Genomic DNA, 25055 nt, shown 5'->3' on the forward strand with positions numbered 1-25055 from the left:
GACAGCCCATTGTTCAGGTACCATTTTTCATGCCATACTTTGACTCCAATTTATTCAGCACAAATCCATTCTTACTCTTCATATTTTCTAAACACAACAAGAAGAAACAATAAGCTTAAACCACAGAAAGGCAAAGAATAAATATCTTGCATTGGGCTTTGTAACTCTTTCGAGTACAAACACGTTTCCAGTAGTATCAGAAAAATAAAGAAATCAGTGGGATCATGAAATCTTGAGATTTATGGGAGGGGAACAATTGCAGTTTGTGTGCGTTTGAATGAGCTGGCATGGTATGAATGGCCTTCCACAACCCAATCTCAGTCATTAGGATCTTACACACCCAAGCATGAAAAGAGAATAAAAACAGTTGTTACCCAATGTAGCAAACCCCAGGAATGTTTTTTAAGCAAAAATAAGTTTCATCCAATTCTCATTTAGATTTTAATTCCAATGTCATATTTGTTGGATCCTAGTATTTTTAACCTTTTAATAAATTGTTCCTGGGCTTACCAACATACTAAAGATTAAGATTAATCAAAATTTGTTGGTTAAAGCAGAGATATATTCAAACAGTTAGGCTGATATCAACAGTATGCTTGTGTGCTCAGTTAAATATTTTGATTTAAAACTTTTAAAATCCACCCTTAGCTAGGACCAAGTGACTGTATAAAGCTGCCCTATGGCACAGGTGAATCAACTTGCTGAAATCAGAGGCAAAAAGAGAAAACAGGAAACTGATTTTTATCTGACCTCCTGTCCTTACTGACCTGTTACAGAATCAGTTTCTTCCAAATAAACCTTGATTGACCATTATTTCTATCGCCTGAGATTATAGTTAACGATTTTTTTTTAATTTTCAAAATTGGACTTATCATACTGAAAATACAGAAGAATGTAAGAAACAGGAGCAGCAGTAGGCCATTTGGTCCTTCGAGCCTGCTCTGCTGTTCACCAAGACCATGGTTGATCATCTTGCACTATGCCCAGAACCCTTGATATCCAATTACTTTAATATGTACGTCCCCAGCACACAGAAGTTATTAGCTCTGAAAAGCATACGAGTCATCACATATTCTTTGCCATTGACCAATTAGTAAGGTTACTAGGCCGTCAGAGAACCAGTAATCACTTCATTGTCAATGAACACCACAAGAACAGGAATAATAATTCACTTTGATTCAGTTTGGCCTGTCAGTTAACTGATTTCCTTGATCAGTTTCAGATAAACTACATCTGTTCTCATCTCATTGTCACATTTATATACCACCCCTCACTCCAAATCAAATATTCATCCATTCTTTTAAAGCAGTCTACAAAGTTAATATTTTTTGATAAATTTAAAACTCAACTTTTGTTTCTGTGCTTGTCTTTTAACTCAAAATATTTCATGGGTGCTAATGCTGACTTGCAATTTCTTCTCAACAACAATCTTTGCAGTTCAAAGAGCATCCTCAACTTCCTAACATTTACATAGATACACGGTGCTCCTATTCCATAAACATCATGAGTTTCTATATGCCTAACACCTAGACCTGCCTCTCTGCCACAACCCTCTGTTTTCCAATTGTTTCCGTACTATTCAACTATTACCTGACCTCTTACCTGAGGCAGAAAAGCCCTGCAACAAGTTTCTATCATTAGATCTCTGTTTATAAATTGTGAGCTTTGAAATATTAACAATTAAAATGCATCAGTAAATTACAAAAATGATTTAATTTCTCAGTGTCTATAATCCATATACCAGTCAGGAGGATAGGACTTGAAACAAATCCCTGAGCACTGTAAGAATCAGTTTATTTTTGTTCCCTTTTGCTCTCTCTAAAAAAATCTCTGGTTAAGCCACAGTTAGAGTATCGCATGCAGTTCTGGTCACCACATTATATGAAGGATAGGAGGGTGCAAAGGAAATTTACCAGAGAGGTTCGGGGATGGGGTTAGGTTGGGGAAACCCAGGATTGTTTTTCTTGGTGCAAAAGAGATTGAGGGGAGATCATGACAAGTCTACAAAAGCTAGATAAGAAAAACATTCACAGATGGTGCAAGGACTAAGGGACACAAATTTAAAGTTCTGGAAAGAGGTACAGGGGGGATGTAAGTAAGAAATTTTTACACTGGGAATGGTGATGACCTGGAACTCGTTGCCCATGAGGATGGTGGAAGGAGAAACAATCAATGATTTCAAAAGGAAATTGGATAGGCTCTTGAAGGAAATAACTTGCCAGACAATGGCGATAATGAGCAAGGAAGTTGATCTGACTGGGTTGCTCTATAAAGAGCTGGCACAGACTTATTGAGCCAAATGGCTTCCTTCTGTGCTGTGAATTACTATGATAAGGCACTATATCTTCTAACTTGATAACTGGAAACAAGGGTCATCCTTTATGGCTCCCACCAGAAATTCTTCCACCTGTCTCTTGATATCTCATGCTAGCTGATTACTAATCTGTAGCTGATTGTTAATAAATCTTCTCCCAAGACAGAGCTCTTTTGTTCTCAGTGACTCATCCATTACTTCGGTCCTTGCTAAATGCCACCAACTTCCTGTTCTACCAAGGTAGTGACTTCAAGATCATTGTTCTCATGTACAAATGCCTACACAGCCTTGTCCAATTTACTTTTGCAGTCCCCTCCACACCCCTGCTTCTGACTCTGGCTACTACACGTATCTCTGCTCCCTCAATCCCAAAGCAAAGCCTGCAGCCATTGCACCACACACTCCAAAACATTCTTCTTAAATCTCTCCTCTTACATCATACCCCATCTTCAAATGCTTCAAAATATTGTGATTATCTGTCAATTCTTTTGTTGTAACATCTCAATATTCATTTCCCCTTTTTTTCTGGAAAATGCCTCAAGTTATTTTGTTAAATGTACAAGTTATTGTTGTTACACTAATTGTGGCATAATTACACACAAGTATAATGCGCTCCATTGCAAGCTGGCTGAGATTTATCAGCTAATAATTAAATGGCTATTTCGCTGCTCAATAGGAATGAAAGGAACATTACTGTGAATGGAGTAGTTAAAGGTTCACCCTGCAAAACCAACTTATATATAACTTGATTCCACAGTTCTTAGTATGGAGCCAGTGCAAAATGAAAATGGTAAACATGCTCCATTCCTTAAAAGCACCCGCACTCAGTGCACAAATCTTAATTTAAAAATACAATTTACGAGCAAGCATGAAGCTATTGAGCTAAAACTAACTCTAACTTACCGATGTTTTTCTGTTACAACCGAGTTCATAAACAGCCAAAATCTTTATATTTGGTGTTTCGCAATTGCTTCAATCAACTATCATTGAGTTTTAAGGAGCCCTTCATATTTAGAACAGTTACCAACATTTAATGAAGTGTAAGATAGATGTTTTCTTAAAAAAGTTAGTACACACAACAGGAACTATGGAATTACACCTGCATCCCACTTGTGAGGATTGTTATAACACACTTCTCACTTAAATGTTTCATCATTTGTAGGAATTAAAAGCTGCATTCCAATGATGCATGATGAACATTCCACATCAATACTAAGGATATAGTTGACAACATTTTCACAGACCCATCTTAACTGGACCTGGACTTGAATATACAGTGACAACTGGGTCTACCAGCCGAGACTCAGCATGTATCCTGCACAGCCGGCCTTTGAGCTCTGAATTCTGAGCCAAAGCCTAATAAAAGGTATTAAGGAAACACAGAGCATTAATTATTGAACGCAGACAAGCTGTAATACTAACAGATTGAGCATGTTAATTGCTTATGATTTACAGAAATTATCCCAATAGAATCTAACATTTTTTGTCTTCATAAACTCATTCACAATTTGAAAATCCATATGCACTAAACTATAGTATGAATTAGAAAATGTAATCTTAAAATCTTGTATTATTGTGGTGTTGTATACTGTTGACAATGACAACTTGCTAATAAAGCCACACTTCAATAATTTACATTCTAAAAAGGTGTGATTTCTTTAGTTTTTGGTTGTACTGCTTGGAGAACAGCCACCAGGATAAGTGTGGAGTGTTGCTTTGCTGGAAGAGAGCATGCAAAGAATCAGGGCTTAAATATTACAAATAGTTGCAATTATATAGCATTTTTTAACACAGTGAAATGTCCCAATGCACTTCATAGGATCACTAACAAAATTTGACACAGAGCCACAGAGGGTAGATATCAAAGAACTTGGTCAAAAAGGCATATTTAAAGGAGCCAAAAGCAAAATATTTCAGATTTCCAGCATCTGGAGTAAAAACAGAAAATGTTGGAAATACTTATCTGGCAAATGGAGCGCAGCTGACGAACAGAGTGAAGACTAGGAATTTGACGAGAGGGGAGTTTTAAGTGTTAATTTTGATCTTAAATTTTGCTCTTAAAATCTAATGTCATCTGTAATTAGCAGTAACTGGAAAGTATTGTGTAAGCAGGCTAGGTTATTTCTTTCTTGCTGTCTAGGCAGGGTAAACTCACTCTCAGCAGTAGGAGCTGAGTATTTAATTAGCTAATTGGTTGAATCTGGTTACTGTTACCCCAGTTTAGTTTACGATAAACTTAGGGTTCTTTAGTGCAGCCTTGGCAAATGAAGTGCAGCTGGCTGAGTGAAGACTTGGGGCGGAATTTTACGTTCCCGCCAAAGTTACTGAAGGTTAGAATGGCTCGCCACATTTTTCGGTCTTGTCCTTGCTGCAACAGGGCCATAAAATTCCAGCCTTGAAGTTTGGTGAGAGGGGAGTTCAGTGAAGGGGGAGAAGGAGTTGTTCATTTCCTCTTTCTATCTTTCTCAACCCATATAAATTGGTTCTCTCTCTCTACTACCAGAAAAGGAGCTCGCTGTTTGGTGAGTATCTGGTAAGTGGGGAAGTTCTATTCTATTCCTAAGGTTTAAAATAGTACAAAATTTGGCAGTAAAGTTAAAACATATAAGAAAGCAACTTAAGTAAGTGATTAATATAATTCATTATTTAAAATACATTAAGGATGGCAGGACAGGTGATGTGTCAAGGCTGCAGAATGTGGGAACTCCTGGATAACATTGCGATCCAGGGCAAACACATCTGCAAAAAGTGTTTGTGGCTTGAGGAACTTTGGCTCAGAGTCATTGAGCTGGAGGCTGAGCTGAAGACTCTGTGACACATCAGGGAGGGGGAAAGTTACCCGGATGCCTTATACCAGGAGGCAGTCACACCACTTAAGATAGGCTCTGCTGACTGGGTCAGTGGCCAGGGACAGGAGGGTGAGACTGCCAGTGAGGCAGGTAAGGCGACCCAGAGGGCATGAGTGTGAGCCTCTGCATTTGTCCAATAGGTTTGAGGTTTTCTCAGCTTATTTGGATGAGAGTGAGGACTGCAGGGTGAATGAGCAAACTGACCATAGCATTGCGATACAGGCAGTCATCCAAGTGGGAGGGCGCAAAAAGGAATGCAATGGTATTAGGGGACACTATAGTGAGGGGGATTGACACTGTTCTCTGTAGCAAACAGTGAGAGTCCAGACAGCTTTTCTGCCTGCCCAGTGCCAAGGTTTGGGACATCTGCTCAGGGCTGGAGAGGAATTTGCAGTGGGAGGGGGAGGATCCAATGGTCGTGGTCCATGTAGGTTCCAACGACATAGGCAGGATGTGGAATGAGGCTCTGCATAGTCAGTATGACGAGCTAGGCAGCAAATTAAGAAGCAGAACCTCAAAGATAAATTCTGAATTATTACCTGAGCCACTTGCAACTTCTCGTAGGACTAAAAGGATTAGGGAAACGAATGCATGGCTCAAAGACTGGTGTAGCAGAACTGGGTTCTAGTTTGTGGAGCACTGGCACCAGTATTGGGGAAAATGGGGCCTGTACCACTGGGACGGTCCACAACTGAACTGTGTGTCCTTGCAAGTCACCTAACTAGGGAGGTAGAGATGGTTTTAAACTGAATAGTAGGGGCAAAGGATCAAATTTGGGAAGATATGGTAAACCAAAGAGTAGAGGCGAAGCAAGAGAGATGACAGGAAGTGACAGAGAACAAATCTAAGAATAAATCAACAGATAAGGCTAGATGCTACAAAAATAAAAGGCAAAACCAAAGGCCTTGTATCTAAATGCACATAGTTTTTGAAACTAAACAGATGAACTGACAGATTGTATCTATTTATTTCTATTTGCACTGAGAGCCATTACAAAGACATGGCTACAGGATGATGTAGATTGGGGCCTGAATATTGAAGAGCATGTGACATTTAGGAAGGACAGAGAGTTAGGAAAAGGTGGAGGGGTGTCTCTGTTAATTAATGATGGTATTAGCCCATTAGAAAGGGATGACTTAAATTCAGGGAACCAGGATGTAAAAGCAGTTTGGTTTGAGATGAGAAATGATAAAGGCAAGAAGTTGCTTGTAAAAGTGGTATACAGGCCCAATTGTAACTACACAGTAGGAAAGAGTATAAAAGGAGAGATAATGCGAGCTTGCCAGAAAGGTACAGCAATAATCATGGGGGATTTTAATCTACGTATAGACTGGAAAACTCAAATTGGCAAAGGTAGCATAGATGAGGAGTTCATAGAATGTTTTCAGGATAGTTTCTTAGAAAACCATGTTCTGGAGACAACCAGGGAGCAGGCTATACTATGCCTGGTACTGACCAACAAGATAGGATTAATTGATAACCTCCTACTGAAGACACCCCTAGGTAAAAGTGATCATATGATGATTGAACTTTACATTCATTTTGAGAGAGAAATGAGTGCATCCAAGACTACTATTTTAAACTTAAATAAGGGCAATTATGAGGGCATGAAAGCAGGGCTAGCTAAAGTGAACTGGAAAGTGAGATTAAGGGATAGGTCAATCGAAGTTCAGTGACAGACATTTAAAGGGATGTTTAAGAATAGACAGAATATATGCATTCCAATGAGAAAGAAAAATCGCAAGGGGAGGGCCCACCATCCGTAATTAACTAAAAAAGTTAAAGACAGTATTACACCGATAGAAAAAGCATATAATTATGCAAAGATGGGTGGCAGGTCAGAAAATTGGAAAGAATATAAAGAACAGTAAATAATGACAAAAAGATTAATAAGGGGGGAAAAATTAAAGTATGAGAGAAAGCTAGCTAGTAATATAAAGATGGATAGTAAGAGTTTCGATAGATATTCATAGAAGAATTAACAAAGTGAGTATTGGTCCGACAGAGTGCACATCTGGGGAATTGATAATGGAAAGTAGGGAGATGGCGGATGAATTAAACAGGTATTTTGCTTCAATCTTCACTATAGAGGACACAAGTAACATCCCAAAAATAGTTGTAAATCAAGAAATGGAAGAGAGGGAGGAACTTCAGAAAATTACAATCACCAGGCAAGTGGCATTGAGCAAATTGTTAGGGCTGCGGGCTGACAAATCCCCGGGTCCAGATGGACTTCACCCTAAGGTCTTGAAAGAAGTGGCTAGTGAGCTAGTTAATGCACTGGTTTTAATTTTCCAAAATTCCCTAGATTCAGGGAAGGATCCATTAGATTGGAAAATGGCAAATATAACTTCTTTATCCAAAAATGGAGGGAGACAAGAAAGCAGGAAACTACAGACCAGTTAGCTTAACATCTGTCTTAGGAGAAATGTTTGAAGCTATTATTAAAGATGTTACAGCTGGGTACTTAGAAAAATTCAAGGTAATCAGGCAGAGTCAGAGTGGTTTTGGGAAAGGGAAATCATGTTTAACGAATTTATTGGAGTTCTTTGAAGGAGTCACATGTGCTGTGGATAAAGGGGAACCGGTGGATATACTGTACTTAGATTTCCAGAAGGCTCTTAAATAAAGACCCACATCAGATGTTATTATGGAAATTAAAATTTCATGATGTAGAGGGTAACATATTGGCATGGATAGAAGATTGGCTAGCTAACAGGAAGCAGAGTTGGTATAATTGGGTATTTTTCTGGTTGCCAAGATGTGACGAGTGATGTGCCACAGGGATTAGTGCTGGGGCCTCAACTTCTTACAATTTATAAAAATTACTTGGACTAAGGGACCAAAGGAATGGTTGCTAAATTTGCTGATTGCACAAAGATAGGTAGGAAAGTAAATTATGAAGAGGACATAGGGAGGCTACAAAGTGACATAGATAGGTTAAGCGTGTGGGCAAAGACCTGGCAAATGGAGTATCATGTGGCCAAATGTGAAATGGTTCATTTTGGCAAGAAGAATAAAGATTATCTAAATGGTGAGAGATTGCAGAGCTCTGAGATTCAGAGGGATCTGGGTGTCCTAGTGCATGAATCAGAATAGGTTGGTATGCAGCTACAGTGGGTAATTAGGAAAGCTAATAGAATGTTATCATTTATTGTGAGGGGAATTGATTACAGAAGTAAGGAGGTTATGCTTCAGTTGTACAGAGCATTGGTGAGAACACATCTGGAGTAATGTGTACAGTACTAGTCTCCTTACTTAAAGAAAGACATAAATGTGTTAGAAGTAGTTCAGAGAAGGTTTACTCGACTGATACCAGGAATGGGTAGGTTGTCTTATGAAGAAAGGCTCGACAGGTTAGGCTTGTATCCAAATGAGTTTAGAAGAATAAGAGGTAACTTAATTGAAACCTTTAAGATCCTGAGGGGTCTTGACAGCGTGGATGTGCAGAGGATGTTTCCTCTTGTGGGAGAATCTAGAACTAGGGGTCACTGTTTAAAAAATAAGGGGCCATTCAGTTAAGACAGAGATGAGGAGAATTTTTATCTCTGATGGTTGAGTGTCTTTGGAACTCTCTTCCTAAAAAGACGATGGAAGCAAAGTCTTTTTCTCCACAGATGCTGCCAGATCTGCTTAGTATTTCCAGCATTTTCTGTTTTTATTTCAGATTTAAAAGAGCATTTTTAAGGTGGAAGAGCTCAAGAGATGGAGATGTTAGGGAGGGAATTCCAGAGATTATAATCTAGCAGCTGTGTCTTCTGGGGAAATGGTTGAAATCAAACTGCAAGCAGTCAAAAGTGAAGAAGTGCAGAGATCTTGAAGGTTTCAAGGGTTGGAGATAAATATAGAGTTAGGGAGGAGTGAGGCCAGGCATTTAAGAATATAAGAAATAGAGGAGGAAACCACATTGCCCCCTCAAGCCTGCTCTACCATTCAATACAATCATGGCTGATAATCTGTCTCAAGCTCTATTTTCCCATCCATTCCCCCTATCCCCCAATTCCCTGAGACCAAAAATCTGTTTATCTCAGCCTTAAAAACAGTGATGGAGCAAGGGGGAGGCAATGGTGTAGTGGTATTGTTACTGGACTAGTAATCCAGAGACCCAGGGTAATGCCTTGGGGACCCATGTTCGAATTCAATAAAAATTTGGAATTAAAAGTTTAATGAAGACCATGAAACCCAGAACCATGATAGGGTTCCCCTCATCCTCACTTTTCAACCTACCAGCCTCCACATTCAAAGGGTCATCTTCTGCCATTTCTGCCAACTCCAGCATGATGCCACCACCAAACACATCTTCCCCTCACCCCCCGCTGTCAGCATTCCATAGGGAGCGTTTCCTCCAGGACAGCCTGGTCCACTCCTCCATCAACCCCAAAACCTCATCCCCTTCCCATGGCACCTTCCCAAGCAATCGTAGAAGGTGCAACATCTGCCCCTTTACCTCCTCTCTCCTCACTGTCCAAGGGCCCAAACAGTCCTTTCAGGTGAAGCAGTGCTTCACTTGCAGCTCTTTTAATTTGGTCTACTGCATTCGCTGCTCCCAATGCGGTCTCCTCTACATTGTAGACCAAACACAGACTGGGTGACCGCTTTGTGGAACACCTCCGGTCCGTCCGCAAGCATGACCCAGATCATCCTGTCACTTGCCATTTCAACACACCATCTTGCTCTCATGTCCACATGTCTGTCCTTGGCCTGCTGCAATGTTCCAGTGAAACTCAATGCAAAATGGAGGAACAGCACCTCATCTTCCAATTAGGCACTTTACAGCCTTCCGGACTTAACATTGAGTTCAACAACTTCAAACCATGAACTCTCTCCTCACCCGCTTTTCAATCCCTTTTTACTACATTAATTTTTATTTTTTATCCACTTTTTAAAAAATGTATTTTTATTCATTTATTCATTGTTTTATCCTTTTTTATCCCCCCCTTTTATCCCATTTTCTAGACGTTTCCCCCCACCACTGCCACCTCCCTCCCCACCCCCAAAAGGGCTGTTACTTGTTCCATGTTGTTCCTGCACACAGTGCTTACCATTGTTCTGCTTTTATCACATGCTGCCCTCTTACCTTAATGCCACTATCAGCACCATTTTTAGCCCTTACCATTACCACTCTCTTTGTCCTTTTGTTCATGACATCTTTGTCAATCTCTCCTTTGTCCCCACCTATCGCTGGGCCTTCTATCCAGCTTCGTCTGCTCCACCCCCCTTAAGCAGTATAAATTTCATCACATTTCCACTTCTCTTCAGCTCTGGACTCGGAATGTTAACTCTGTTTTTCTCTCCACGGATGCTGCCAGACCTGCTGATTTTTTTCCAGCAGCCACAGTATTTTGCTTTTACCACTGTCGATTGTTGTAAAAACCCACCTGGTTCACTAACGTCCTTTAGAGGAGGAAATCTGTCATCCTTACCTGGTCTGGCCTACATTTGACTCCAGAGCCACAGCAATGTGGCTAACTCTGAAATGGCCTAGGAAGCCACTCAGTTGCATTGAAGACTGCTACAAAGTCACAAAACAGGAATGAAACTGGACGGACCACCTGGCACCAACCTAGGCACCCGAAGCGACAATGGCAAGCTCAACCCTGTCGACCCTGCAAAGTCCTCCTTACTAACATCTGGGGGCTAATGCCAAAATCAGGAGAACTGTCTCACAGACTAGTACCACAACAGCCTGACACAGGATTCGGTGAGGATGACTATCTTACAGATAATATCCCAGGTCCCACCATCACCATCCCATCAGAGGTGGCAGCACAGGGGTATACAGTCAGGAGGGAGTTGCCCTGGGAATCTTCAATAGCAACTCATGGCATCAGGTCAAACATGAGCAAGGAAACCTCCTCCTGATTACCAAGTACCGCCCTCCCGCAGCTGATGAATCAGTGATCCTTCGTGTTGAACACCACTTGAAGAAGCACCAAGGGTTGCAAAGGTGCAGAATGTACTCTGGGTGGGGTACTTGAATGACCAAGAGTGACACGGTAGCACCACTACTGACTGAGCTGACCGAGTCCTAAAGGACATAGCTGCTAGACTGGGTCTGCGGCAATTGACGAGGGAACCGAGAAGGAAACACATTGTTGGCCTCATCCTCACCAACATGCCTGCCGCAGATGTGCCTGTCCATGATAGTATTGGTAGGAGTGACCACCGCAAAGTCATTGTGGAGACGCAGTCCCGCCTTGACACTGAGATACAATCCATCATGTTGTGTGGCACTACCACTATACGAAATGGGATACATTTCAAACAGATCTAGCAACTCAAGGCTGGCCATCCATGAGACACTGTGGGCCATCAGCAGCAGAAAATTGTACTTGGCCACAATCTGTAACCTCATGGCCCAGCACATCCTCCATTCCACCATTACTATCAAGCCAGGGGATCAACCCTGGTTCAATGAAGAGTGCAGGAGGGCATGCCAGGAGCAGCACAGGCATGCCTAAAAATGAGCTGTCAACCTGGTGAAGTTATAACACAGGACTATTTGCATGCCAAACAGCAGAAGCAACATATGATAGAAAGAGCTAAGTGATCCCAGAACCAATGCATCAGATCTAAGCTCTGCAGTCCTGCCACATCCAGTCATGAATAGTGGTGGGCTTTTAAACAACTCACTGGAGGAGGTGGCTCCACAAATATCCCCATCCTCAATGATGGGGGAGCCCAGCGCATCAGTGCAAAAGGCTAAAACATTTGCTACAATCTTCAGCAGAAGTGCCATGTTGGCCTCCTCAGGAGGTTTCCAGCCTCACAGGTGCCAGTCTTCAGCCAATTTGATTCATTCTATGTGGTATCAAGAAATGGCTGAAGGCACTGGATAGTGCAAAGGCTATGAGCCCTGACAATATTCTGGCAATAGCACTGAACCCATGTGCTCCAGCGCTTGTCTAGCCAAGCTGTTCCAGTACAGCTACAACACTGGCATCTTCCCGGCTATGTGGAAAATTGCCCAGGTATGTCCTGTACAAATAAAAAAACAGGACAAATCCAACCTGGCCAATTACCGCCCCATCAGTCTACTCTCCACCATCAGTAAATTAATGGAAGGGGTCATTAACAGTGCTATCAAGTGGCACTTGCTTAACAATAACCTGCTCACTGATGCCCAGTTTGGGTTCTGTCAAGTCCACTCAACTCTTGACCTCATTACAGCCTTGGTTCAAACATGGACAAGAGAGCTGAACTCCCGAGGTGAGGTGGTGGTGGTGGCCGGGGTAGGGGGGGATGGAGTGCCCCCTGACATTAAGGATGCATTTGACTGAGTGTGGTATCAAGGCGCCCTAGCAAAACTGGAGTCAATGGGAATCAGAGGGAAAACTCTGCTGATTGGAGTCATACCTAGCACAAAGGAAGATGGTTGTGGTTGTTGGAGGTTGATCATCTCAACTCCACGACATCACTGTAGGTGTTCCTCAGGGTAGCGTCCTAGGCCCAACCATCTTAAAGCTGCTTCATCAATGACCTTCCTTCCATCATAAGGCTAGAAGCGGGGATGTTTGCTGATGATTGCACAATGTTCAGCAACATTCACGACTCCTCAGATATTGAATCAGTCCATGTCCAAATGCAGCAAGAGCTGGACAATATCCCGGCTTGGGCAGGCAAGTGGCAAGTAACATTCGCACCACACAAGTGACAGGCAATGACCATCCCCAGCAACAGAGAATCCAACTATTGCCCCTTGATGTTCAATGGCATTACCATCATTGAATCCCCCACTATCAACATCCTGAGATTACCATTGAACAGAAACTGAACTGGACTAGCCATATTAATATTGTGGCTACAACAGCTACACTTGCGTCTTATAGAGTTCCATTCTGGGGGCAGTGTCACTGAACTTGTCCCATAATCGTACTGTTTTACAAGGCAATATCAATTTTATGGGAGATGGCTGACTTAATTTCTATTGTGTTTTGTTTAAAGGTAGGTATAAAAAAAGATGAGCTGTTTACATACTCCTCAGTGGTACTGAAAGAAATAAGGATGAAATTAAACAGAACTTGAGAAACTTGATAGATTCAATGCTCAACATGGCCAGACAATAAGATTAAACAGTAATAGAAGAATTTTGTATTATATAGCCAATGCAGAGGAGTGCAAGGCAGAGGAAATCATGATCAAACTGTATAGTGCTTCGGCGAGACCATAGCATGAATATATCTTTCCATTCTGATTGCCAGGTAACAGGGATATTCAAGTGCTGGAAAGCCACGAAACCCTGCCCTATTGTCAAAGATCTGAGAATGATAAAAAGACTGCGAAAAATGGGCTGCTTGGTCCAGAAAGTAGTATCTGACAGCTCTTAAGTCCTGAATGGGAGATTGTGGGGTCCATGGTCCTAACAAATATTTTCGTCTCCAGTTGGCCAGAACTGGCTTATGAAATGTAGATGGCCTTTGTATAATTCCCTTTGAATTTGGTCTCTGCAGCCAACAGGGGCTTGTTAGGCTCTCTTCAGAGGTAACAAGGTGTAATTTCTGTGCAACCGCCATTTTAGCTACTGTTCCAGAATCACAGACAGACATAGCTTCAGCTATTTTAAAAAGGGTCTTTGCGCAATTTTTATAATTTTGGAAATTAGCCATGAGGATGTATATAAAATACAATGTGTGGTCTTAGCCCCCTGACACAATTTATTGTTAAACTTTACATAATCTAAAATCAAATCACACCAAGACCTGGCAAACAATCCACTTGTCACCTGCCATGTGCATTTTTTGGCAATAGACTGACAGACCCTCAATATGGCTCCAATAGTACCCTAGAAGGAACCAGATGCAAAGGGATTGATGGCAACGGCAACTTTACAGTTGCTGGTAACAAACACCAGGTACAGCAGCTACATATCTTCTGTGGGAAGGTTGAAAATATCTGTGGCCATGTGATGTGACAATCTGAGCCACTGAAGGCACTGCTGTTCTGAGAGGTCAAGGATGCCGAGTTTCTGCCTGTACACTGTTAGGTGAGTAATGCACACAATGAACCTGATTTCTCTCTTGCCCACACGCAGCTCCCTCCACAGCACGCACTTTTTGCTTATTTATTTTTCTCACCCAATGCCCTAGAGCAACCATGACACTTCCCATTCTGACATCCTCTGAGAAAATCTTCAACCTGGACAACTAGGTCTCTCGCACAGCAAATGCACTCACTGAACCATTTTGCAGAGGGGACTGAGAAAGCAGCTGCAAGTGCTGAGCCCTTATTCGTATTGGGACACATGACCTTTAACCACCCCTAAAAATGCCACTCAATCTCACTTCCATGTTAACGTGGAGTTGCCCAAACACTGGGAAACCTGTGTAGAAGGCTCTTACTTCAAATAATTGCCAAAACCTCATTATTTTATACTCATGAATCAACCTCTTCAGAACGTGTTACTCACATACACTCAAACCCTCCATGGCTAGCCAAATAAATACTGCAGCTCTAAGAGCAGGTCAGAGGCTGGGATTTCTGCAGCGAGTAACTCACTTTTTGGCTCCCCAAAGCCTGTCCACCATTTACAAGGCACAAGTCAGGAGTGTGCTAGAATACTCTCCACTTGCCTGGAAGAGTGCAGCTCCAACAACACAAGAAGCTTCACACCATCCAGGACAAGGCAGCCCACTTGAGTGGCACTCCACCAACCATCTTAAAGATTCACTCCCTCCAACACCAACACAGAGAGGCAGTAGTGTGTACTATCTTCAAGATGCACTGCGGCAGCTCACCAAGACTCCTTCAACAGCAGCTTCCAAACCCGCGACCTCTACCACCTAAAAGGACAAGGACAGCAGATGCATGGGAATGCCACCACCTGCAAGTTCCCCTCCAAGGCACACACCATCATGACTTGGCAATATATCACTGTTCCTTCACTGTCACTGGACCAATATACTGGAACTCCCTCCCTAACAGCACTGAGTGCACCTACATCACATGGACTGCAGCGGGTCAAGGCGGCAGCTGATCACTACCTTGTCATGGGCAATTAGGGATGGGTAATAAATGCTGGCCTAGCCAGTGATGCCCACATCCCATGAAAGAATTAAAAAAAGGTTTGAAAATCTGAAACTTGATCTAAAACACAAGTTATTGGTGAGTCAGCATGACAATCCACAGATAGTGAAGTTATTTTCATGAAACCCCTCTACAAGTCATCATGTAATTATGAGAGAATAATGAATAAAAAGACAAAATTACCAAACACAGGTGAGACTCATGGTAGGATATTGCTCCTATATTCAAGAGAGAAATATTTTCCCAACTGCGTGTTCTGTTAAAAAGCTCAGATGCCAAATTGGCTCAAAACAAATCATACAAGATACTTGTCCAATTAAATTTGAATCAACTCAGCACACTTCTGCTTCTCATTTGAGTTCAGTGCTCATTATATAACAGCTTTTTTAACTTTTCTAATTCAAAAATGCATAGCTCCTTTGGTACAAATAGACTTGTAGAAAATGACAAATTAAGGAGGGTTTGGTTGACTCTGAAGAGAACAGGGTGCGACTTCAGGAAGATGCGCCTAAGTTAGAAGATTAGGGTGTTTAATGTACAGAATGCAAAACAATATATTTTAATAAAAAAGGATCGGAAATAGAATGAACAGAAGGGACACCTAAATGCTCAGATACATACATCTTTAAATTAGATGGAAAAGTTGATAACGTTGCATAAAACAAAATCATATCTAGCACAGTATGATCTCATTTCCAGGCACCACACTTGTAGAATATCGTAGAATAAATTTTTTTCTTTTAAAAAGCCATCTGTTGATCTGAAGCATCAAAGTTACAAGCAGTTACCCCATTGACAACAGCAGTTTTATAAGTACCTAAAGATGCTACAATTGCCCAAGAGCAGTGAGATTAAAAAGAGACAGACCAAATTACCGGCTCAGTGTCACGACGACACTCCAGTCTACTTGTGAGCAGCACCAAAGCTAATCCAATATATATTATTGGATGACATCTGCAACTCCAAATAAATTTAATATACATTCAAAGCAAAAAAAAATTTATAAAGTAGTTTAAAAGTTAACAGAAAGAACAAAAAGACAGGTTGGCCAAGGAAAAGAACTTGCATTTATTATATATCCGACAAACATCCCAAAGCACTTCACACAAACTAATTCTTGAACTGCAAACAACAAAACAAAGTGAAATGATAATGAAGAAAGAACATTGGCCAGAATGCCAACTCTTAATTCAAAAAATATCATGGAATTTTTAATAAAAACAAAAAAACTGCGGATGCTGGAAATCCAAAACAAAAACAAAAACAGAATTACCTGGGAAAACTCAGCAGGTCTGGCAGCATCGGCGGAGAAGAAAAGAGTTGACGTTTCGAGTCCTCATGACCCTTCGACAGAACTTGAGTTCGAGTCCAAGAAAGAGTTGAAATATAAGCTGGTTTCAAACCTTAGAGGAATGGACCAAGTGTTTGCAAGAAATTAAGTACAGATTGCAAATTTCCTTCTAGGCTCATGTACTGATTATCTCTGTATATTGGATCTCATCGTAAATCAATAAATTATAGAAACTTTTAAAAAAATCCTTTAAGAACATCCTTACCTGATCTGGCCTACAGGTGACTCCAATACTAATGTGATTGACCCTTAACTGCCCTAGCAAGCCACTCAGATCAAGGACAATTAGGAGTGAGCTAAATTTGCTGGCCTTGCCAGTGACACCCACGTCCCATGAAACAACAGACTTAAAAGAAATGGTCCCTTTCCCATAGTTACCTGAGAAATCAATATCAATAGTGGCTGATAGACAACAAGCTTACAAATGGATTGGGGTGAACTGCTCCACTTAAAATTTACAAGACAGAAAATCCTCTGAAACATTAAACTCATTAACAAGAAGTACATTCAATTCACTTTTAAGCAGCAAAGTGATGAGAATTTGTTCATTTCACCAATTACAAACTTGCCATGTGCCAAAATAAATTTCAACTCAAGCAAACAGCAATCTTTTATAGCGAAGGTTGCAAAACAGCTTCCTATTTTTCTTTCGGAAAGCTTCAAACCTAATAGCGTTCAACAATATTTGCTGCTGTAGTAATGTCTCTAAACTTACCGAGGCTAAGGCAGTCTTCAGGCCAATGATCTGTGGAGATGGTGAGCGGCAAGCATCATGTTCTGATATCATTTGTTTGAATTTTTCCTTTTCAATTATCAGTGAATTGAACACCGAATTTAAAGCAGAGTGAACTGTCAAATAAAAAAAGGATCAAGTAACTACACAGGAATGGGCTTCTGAATGTGCACATATAATTTTCCTTAAATCAGTTTTCAAATAATGGCACTATGCTGATGCGTAGAAATGGACACATGAAGACATGAAGGAACCCAAGGCTGCAATCTAATTCGTAGATTCAGAGGATTCCACAGACCAAAAGTACGAAGCTTGAGCATATTACGATACTGGAGCTTGTATTGGAGGTTCAACTTCAACCTTGTGACCTGTCCTTTTCTTAAATATATTGATAAAGACAAGAAACTGGGTGTTTCAGGGGAGCATACATTCAATGATATAGGTTTTTTTTTTAAATCAGCTAACAATGTATATCAACTGTTTTTAAATTCCTATGTGATGCATAACAGCTTGCAAGTGAGGATGTTGATGTTTTACAACATCATGGCCAGCATTTTATGTCCCAAGGGTGGGCGTGCACCTGACCTGAATGGACATGAAATAGCACAAGATGACATTGGGCAAGCATCCTGACGTCATCACATGCTCGCGCGATATTTCAGTCTGCGGGCGCACATGAGAGTGTGCTGTATGCCTGCCAACAATTAAGAGGCCTTTTAAGGCCCTTAAGCAAGTAATTGAAAGCTATTTTTCGCTACCCGTTCAACCTTATGGTTGGTGGGCAGGCGAACAGGCCAGGCGGCCTTTGCATTTTTTAATGAAACCTCATCAACGGCCAGGATAAGGTTTCCAATAGTAAATAAAAAAATATTATCATTTTTAACATGCCCCTCTTCATCTGACTGAGTCACATGGGGACAAGTTCATATCATTTGTAAAACGTTTATTTCTGTATTTAAAATTCCTCAGCTCCTTGAGGCAGCTCTGTGCCTTCAGGGGGCTTTCAATGCGCTCCTCCCATACCCCACCCTGGCAGTGCTGAGGTTCTTAGCGCGTATTTCATGCTAGCTGGCCGTTAATTGGCCAGCCAGTGTGAAACTGCGGTCAGAGCCTGATCGTGGGCGGCGGGCCGTCTCGCAGCTGTTCCTGGGCCCGCCCACCCGACGAGGGGAACATCTTGCCCCATTTTGTTTTTAGATATAACTGCAGCTTACAGAAGAGAGTCTACTAGAGGTGCTCCCAGCGCTGAACATCACATGCCAGGAACATATATTGGGAACTGGGGGAAGAACTCAACAGTTATCATAGGACAGAATTCTTGAAAGTTATCTGGCAGGCCTGCTGACCTTCATACACAAACTCCAAATGAGTATTTCCACTGGGCAACGTTCTGTAGCTCGTAATTTTATAAAATCTCTGCTTACTTACGTAAGTAATGATAGATGATCATTGGAACTGTACTAAATATTAAAGGACAAGCATGTTAGGATGTTGGGTTTCCCAGTACAGTGCAAACATTGGTTGTTTCATATTTACTAGTGTACACACACAATTGCCATCACAACCCTCAAGGCTTATCATTAGTATGAACTCTAAACAGCAATGGCTTTTGTGAGCTTGTCAGCAGGATATGAAGGGATCGTACAAGGTCAAAAATATCTAGACAACTAGGCTGCAAACTAGCAGAGCAACTATTAAAAACCATGCCCATCAACTAAAAGTTTCTGCACAATTCTGAGCAAATTAGCAGACCCTGACAACTGAATAACAGTTTCCCCCAGGATTCAGTCTTGAGCCCATCTTTTTTATATTAAAATTAGTGACACTCCACTGACCTTGTGATAACCTTTCAAGTGAGAGCCTTAAACCAAGTGGATCAAATGCAGACAAAAGATTTAAAAATACTTGGACTATAAACTGTGGTGGACTTGTTTACAAGTTTGTTTCTGCGTTTCATTTGTGCAAGCAGCACACAAAGCACCACGAGTGGTAAATTCTGTGATAATGAAGTGAGGGGCAGAATTTTTAGCTAGGCGGGTGGGTGGGCAGGCACACGCCCGACCCAATTGGACACGAAATCGTGCAAGATGACATGGGGTGAATGTCCTGATGTCATCCCGCGCTCGCGTGATATTTTAGTCAGTGGGCACACACCAAAGTCGGAAGCACGCCCGCCAACAATTAAGAGGCCAATTAAGGTTATTAGGGGTGCAATTGTCTCTGATTCTTTGTGGTCCATCCAACCTTACGGTTGGTGGACTTTGCATTTTTCATGAAACCTCATCCAAGGGCGAGATGAGGTTTCCGTTATTAAATGAAAGAAGAAAAAGAAAAATCTATGGACAGCGTTTTTATATCATGTATATTTTCAGGTGACTGATTGTGATGCTTGCACCTCTTTTACTTGATTTCAAAAACTTTACTTAATGCTTTTCAGGCCTCCAGCTCCTTGAGGCAGCTGTCAGTGCTCACCCGTGCCGATGTCAGCACCTGCCCTCCTCCTGCCCCCAATCCAGCAGTGCTGAGCTTCTCGGCGTGTGCTCCACGCTGGCTGGCCATTAATTGGTCAGCCAGCATGAAATCGCGGTTAGGGGCCAATTGTGGTCGTCGGTCAGTTCCCCGGCTGATCCTGGACCTGCTGATCGCACCGGTCTGCTGAGCTAAAAATTCTGCTCCAGGTAAGAGAGCCTCCCTAATTGCCATGGAGTGACTCCAGGTCATGATGTCACATCTCGTCAACATCTGATAAAACTGCAACCAAGAGGGAGACTAGAATCAATTTATCCACCACTTATCTGGGACCAGCTAGGGAGCAAAAGCTCAAACTCTGCAGAAGCCATCTTGGCCCTTGTTTTCTCAGTAGTTGAATACTGTGCACCAGCATGTGTGGGAAGTACATGCGTAAATCTCAAAGTCATGTAGCTGAAAACCACGATGAGAATTATCACGAGTTCTGAAATCAACACCCATCAGTCTGCCTCCCTGTCTCACACATTTCTTGCTGCCATCTCTCGGAAGAGAAGCAACAATAATCAGAAAACAACCAGGTCTTAAAAATCAGATCCATCATTAATGAAGATATCCAGAAGCTCCTGACATGCAAACTTAAGAATTAGAATGCTTACTGGTTAAGAGGTTAAAACTCCTAAAACCTCAGAAGTTTCATTTCAAAGCAAGTGGAGAGTTTGGGGAGTTAATGAATTGTTGTCTTCAGTATAAGTACTACTGTCTGAACCTCTGTACAAGTAAAAAATAGTTGGGAGTTGGGCCAGGACTATTCCTCAACGCATTCCCACTGCTGAGGTGGTTTCTGGGGTGGGCCAGCAGGTGGATCAGCTCCAGGTTGCACAAAGACTGGCAACCAGTAGAACTCATTAAGGCCCCAATTAGCGTCATTATGAGCAGCTTGCTGATATTTTGCTAGCAGTTGGCTGAATGGACCCTGCCATGTGAGAGGCGACCTGCCAGCAGCAGTAGTGGGCCATTGGAGCCAGGTGCACAAAGTGAAGCCTACAGGCAAAGAATAATCCTTGTGGTGGGGTTTACCCTGCAGGGGAGCCTGTCAGCTTGGCCCCTCTGAACTTTTATTTTTAACTTAACTCTCTGAAAGCAACTCCATATTGATCCCCGACCTGCCTCAGGAGTTCCCTCATCTGCCAGTGGGCCTGCCAAGGCTAAAGACGCTCTGATAGAGCCAGCAGCATTGGGAGCCCACCTGCCATCCTTAATCGGACAGCACGCTTGAAGGCAGGCAATTAGGTCACCTCTGGGGAAAATAGCTCCGTGGGTCTAGTTCCTGACAAATGCCGACCCAATAGCCTGAATTTTATATTCCGAGGTTAGGTGTATGTCTGGCCGAACGCACGTGAAATCGCGCGAGACGATGACGGCTGTGCGTCCCAGCAATATTGCTCACGTGACAATGATGAGGTCGGCAGGCACATGCGGGAGTCGGAGCCGCACCAGCTGAAAATTAAAGGGCCAATTAAGTCTATTAAAAACCCTATTACCCACAATTTTACGTTGCCCTTGTGATTTCGCGCTCATCGCATGGGCAAAATGGGCAGGTGGGCAGCACATTTTTAACAAAACCTCATCCAAGAGCAGAATAAAAAGGATTTGGAGCATTGCTATTGTCAGCAGTGAGGAGTTTAGGAGATAGTTTGCTGCTGGTTGCTTAGTGAAACTTGACAGCTTTTTCTCTGTTTGAGCATAAGTCTTTGCAGTGCTAGTCTTAACTTCAGAATTCATTGGCCCTTGGAGGACTTATACCATGTGGACCCTTCCGGTCATCAGAAGGATCTGTTTCTCTTGTAAAGGGGATTGTCTACTCCACTGGTGGCATCTCCTCCGAGGGAGAAGACAGGGGCAGAAAAGAGAGAAGGCCAGGTGTCCATTGGCAGCGTCCAAGGGAGCAACCTGTGGGAGGAGAGGCACAGCCACAGCGGGGGCAGGGACAGCGGGGAGTCCAAGGCAGAATGGACTGTAGAAGATGCCACTATCCTGCTGCCAGAATGTAGAGGCAACAATACAGCTATCTCAACATGTCAGAGGTGCAATGCTAGAGGAGACTCTGCCTCTCCAGGGGTACTGTGACCTCCATATGTCAGATGATTGGGCCCGAGATCACCTCCAGCTGTGTGGGTGAACACCCCATGCCCGTGGCTCTGAAGGTCACAGTGGACCTCAACTTCTATGCCTCCGGCTCTTTCCATGAGTCAGTGGGGGATCTGTACGGTGTGTCCCAATCAACTGTCCACAGTTGCGTCAAGCTCTGTTCAGGTGGGTCATGACATTTATTCATTATCAGACAGATGAGACCAGCCAGGCTGAGTGAGCTGGAGGCTTCACTGCGATTGCTGGGTTCCCCCGCATCCAGGGTGCCATCAACTGCACATGTGGCCATCAAGGCAGATGTGCCGGGTGCCTTTGTGAACAGAAAGGGATACCACTCCATGAACATCCAGATAATTTGTGACCACAAGATGCAGATTCTGCAAGTTTGTGCAAGGTACCCTGGCAGTTGCCATGATGCTTACATCCTCAGGCACTCCCAGGTGCCGAGGCTCCAGCTCGACAGGATGGATGGCTGCTGGGTGACAAGGGATATCCATTGAAAACGTGGCTTATGATACCTGCCCGGCACCCAAGGACAGAACCAGAGCAGAGGTATAACAGGAGTCATGCCTCCACAAGGGTAGAGACAGAGAGAACCATTGGTCTGCTGTAGATGAGACTCAGGTGCCAGTACCATTGAGGAGGAGCACTACAAGGCCCTCCAGAGCAAGTGTCTCTGATAGTCTTTGCATGCTGTACTCTCCACAATCTGGCTCTGGCAAGGGGGGACCCACTGGAGGATGAGGATTTCGAGGCAGCTCCACAGGCCACAGATAATGACTCCAGTGGTGGATCAGAAGAGGAGCCCAGGAAAGAACTCGGTGAGCACATGAAGGCGGGCTTCTGGAACCTTCTGGGAGGCATGGACATCAGGGATGCCCTGATTCAACCCTCCTTCAGCTAGGCTGCCAAGGCACTGCTTTCACCTCAAGCCAGGAGTGTCACCTCCTTACCGAATGTTTGTAATGACCCATTCCATTGAGCCCCAAGTCCACTCAGTACCTGTGCAATAAAGTTTGGGGCAACTCATGTCCAGTTTGACATTCTGGCATGCTCTGCACCTACAAAACAAGTGAAGCATACTCAGGCCATTAACACAAAAGTAAAATTTATATAATGTTGACACTCAGAGAAAATAAACATAACAATAAAGGTGTTGATGGTCACATCAGTAAACAAATTAACAAAACGTGGCAGAACAGAAGATCACCCATGAACAGTCCCTCTTGTGCTCTGGGTGCCTTAAACTTATGCTTGCGAGTGCTGTGTCTTGGTGACCCCCACGCCCCCTCCTCGCTGGCAGCGGCATTGGAGACAGCCTGCCGACTGCGCTGTCTTGTTGGCCTTGATGACCTTGGTGGTCATCCTCTGGCCAGTGGAGCCTGCGCAGGCCCTGCTTGGGTGGGAGCATCCAGTGCCACAGCTGGGCACTCCTCAGTCACCATGGACCCATCAGATGCCATGGTCACTGGCAGAGGGGCAGAAGAGCTACTGCTGTCATCCAGAGCGCCCTGAGAGGAAGCCCCAGAGATGACAAGCAGCTCATGCGCCAACATGAGGTTGGGTTGGAACTCCCTGCTCACCACTGATGGGTGGGCACCCAGCAGAGACACTAGGTGCCTCATCCAACTCTCACACTAGCAGCGACCTTCTGAAGTCATTGGCTGTGTGAGAGCTTGTAGGTCCGAGCACAACTCCAGGAACCCCTGATTCTGTTCCTGGAGCTGCCTCTACATGAGGGTCACCACTCTTAATGGAGGAGGCGGTGCACTCGGTGCTGAGGATCAAATGCATTGCTGATGCTCTGCAGGGACTCCTCTACAACAGAGACTACGGTATGCATATCCTCATGGATCTCAGCCAGATCCTCTCACGCATTTGCTGCCTAATGGACAACTCCAGGGGCTCATCATCTGCCTTAGACTCTGGGGTCCTGGTATCCAGCAGTCCTCCAGCTACTGGCGATCTGGGTGCACTCTGCCTCCGCCTGCTCCTCATACAAGTGTGCTGTGCCCTCACCGCTGTGCACTGACATTGTGGCCGATGATCTAATGCCCACTGAAGTGTTGATATCTGTGCTGGTGCCTGGTGCAGAGAGGGGGTGTGACGCAAGCGCATCAGTCAGCCACTAGTCTTCCAGTTTCAAGGGTGGCTCCTCAGGGTCCTGCAATCATTTGTTGGATGGCAGTTCTAGGGGAGGAAAACGACATGTCAGTAGTATCAGTCACCACGCTGTCACTGTGCATGCTAGACGGGCTGGTGAGACAATGGAAATCTGCTTCCTGGTGCCATCGTCTTTCAATGAACAATGAGGACTCCAGGTTTGAGGTTTCCATTACAGGTGAGACAACACAATAACATTTAAACACAAACACTCTCACATCTGTGCGCTGCACTCTTTCCTTCATCAGAGACCGTTGCCTCTCCACGACTGCTGGAATGAGCTGGCACTGCATCTCTAAGGCATTGCTCGTCAATATGAGCATGAGGGGCTTCCGCATGTCCTTGACCTCTTGATGTTGTTATAATTTCTCTTCTCCTGAAAGGACAGAGGAGCATTGATTCATCCACTCTCTACATGCAGCACCACTATTGCTTGGCCATCCCCACCTGAGGAACACCTTGCAGGGCACATCCAAGTCGTGGTCCTCAACCCACAAAGCAATCAGGTCAAGCAGCCAGAGCTCACCGCTTTGGCCGGCACCGATGTCATTGACAGTTGGCATTCTGACTACTTTTACACCCCTGAGCACCACGGGGGGGGGGTGGCCAGTTAATTTGTTTACTGGTTAACACTTCACCACGCTGATCCAAGCCAACTCAGTACTCACTTTTGCCAAGCACAGCAGATCATTGAACCTTTTGTGGTACTGCATGCACATGCGCCACACAACAACATGGCCACTGACCTGGGCTGCCACCTCTCCCATGCTTTCTTGGTCAGGTGCAGTGGCCTCCTCTTGCCATCCCTGGGGGATAAGGATGTCCCACCTGGCAGTGACCTCCTCCACGAGGATTCCCAGGCACTCGTCCAAGAACCAGGAGAGGGGGCAGGGTTGGGTGGAGGGGCTGAGTGCCCACAGGACTTGCCCTCATGCCTGGCATACCCAGCAGGTGCAGATGCCATTGCAGCTCAAGAAAAAGGTTTTGTCAAACAACTCCAAAGCA

The 25055-nt window shown here is 43.6% G+C and overlaps 1 protein-coding gene across 13 annotated transcripts in view; it reads right to left on the reverse strand.

Annotated features, from left to right (window-relative positions):
• osbpl3b (oxysterol binding protein-like 3b) overlaps nt 1–25055 on the reverse strand; it is a 237289-nt gene that overhangs the window by 91962 nt on the left and 120272 nt on the right. For all 13 annotated transcript variants that reach the window (XM_041183816.1, XM_041183809.1, XM_041183813.1 and 10 more), the window contains one exon: nt 17253–17386. In XM_041183816.1, the coding sequence (XP_041039750.1) occupies nt 17253–17386 (134 nt within the window). The remainder of the gene's footprint in view (nt 1–17252; nt 17387–25055) is intronic.

Source organism: Carcharodon carcharias, chromosome 3, assembly GCF_017639515.1.
Source record: "Carcharodon carcharias isolate sCarCar2 chromosome 3, sCarCar2.pri, whole genome shotgun sequence".
In the NCBI taxonomy this organism is placed as follows: domain Eukaryota; kingdom Metazoa; phylum Chordata; class Chondrichthyes; order Lamniformes; family Lamnidae; genus Carcharodon; species Carcharodon carcharias.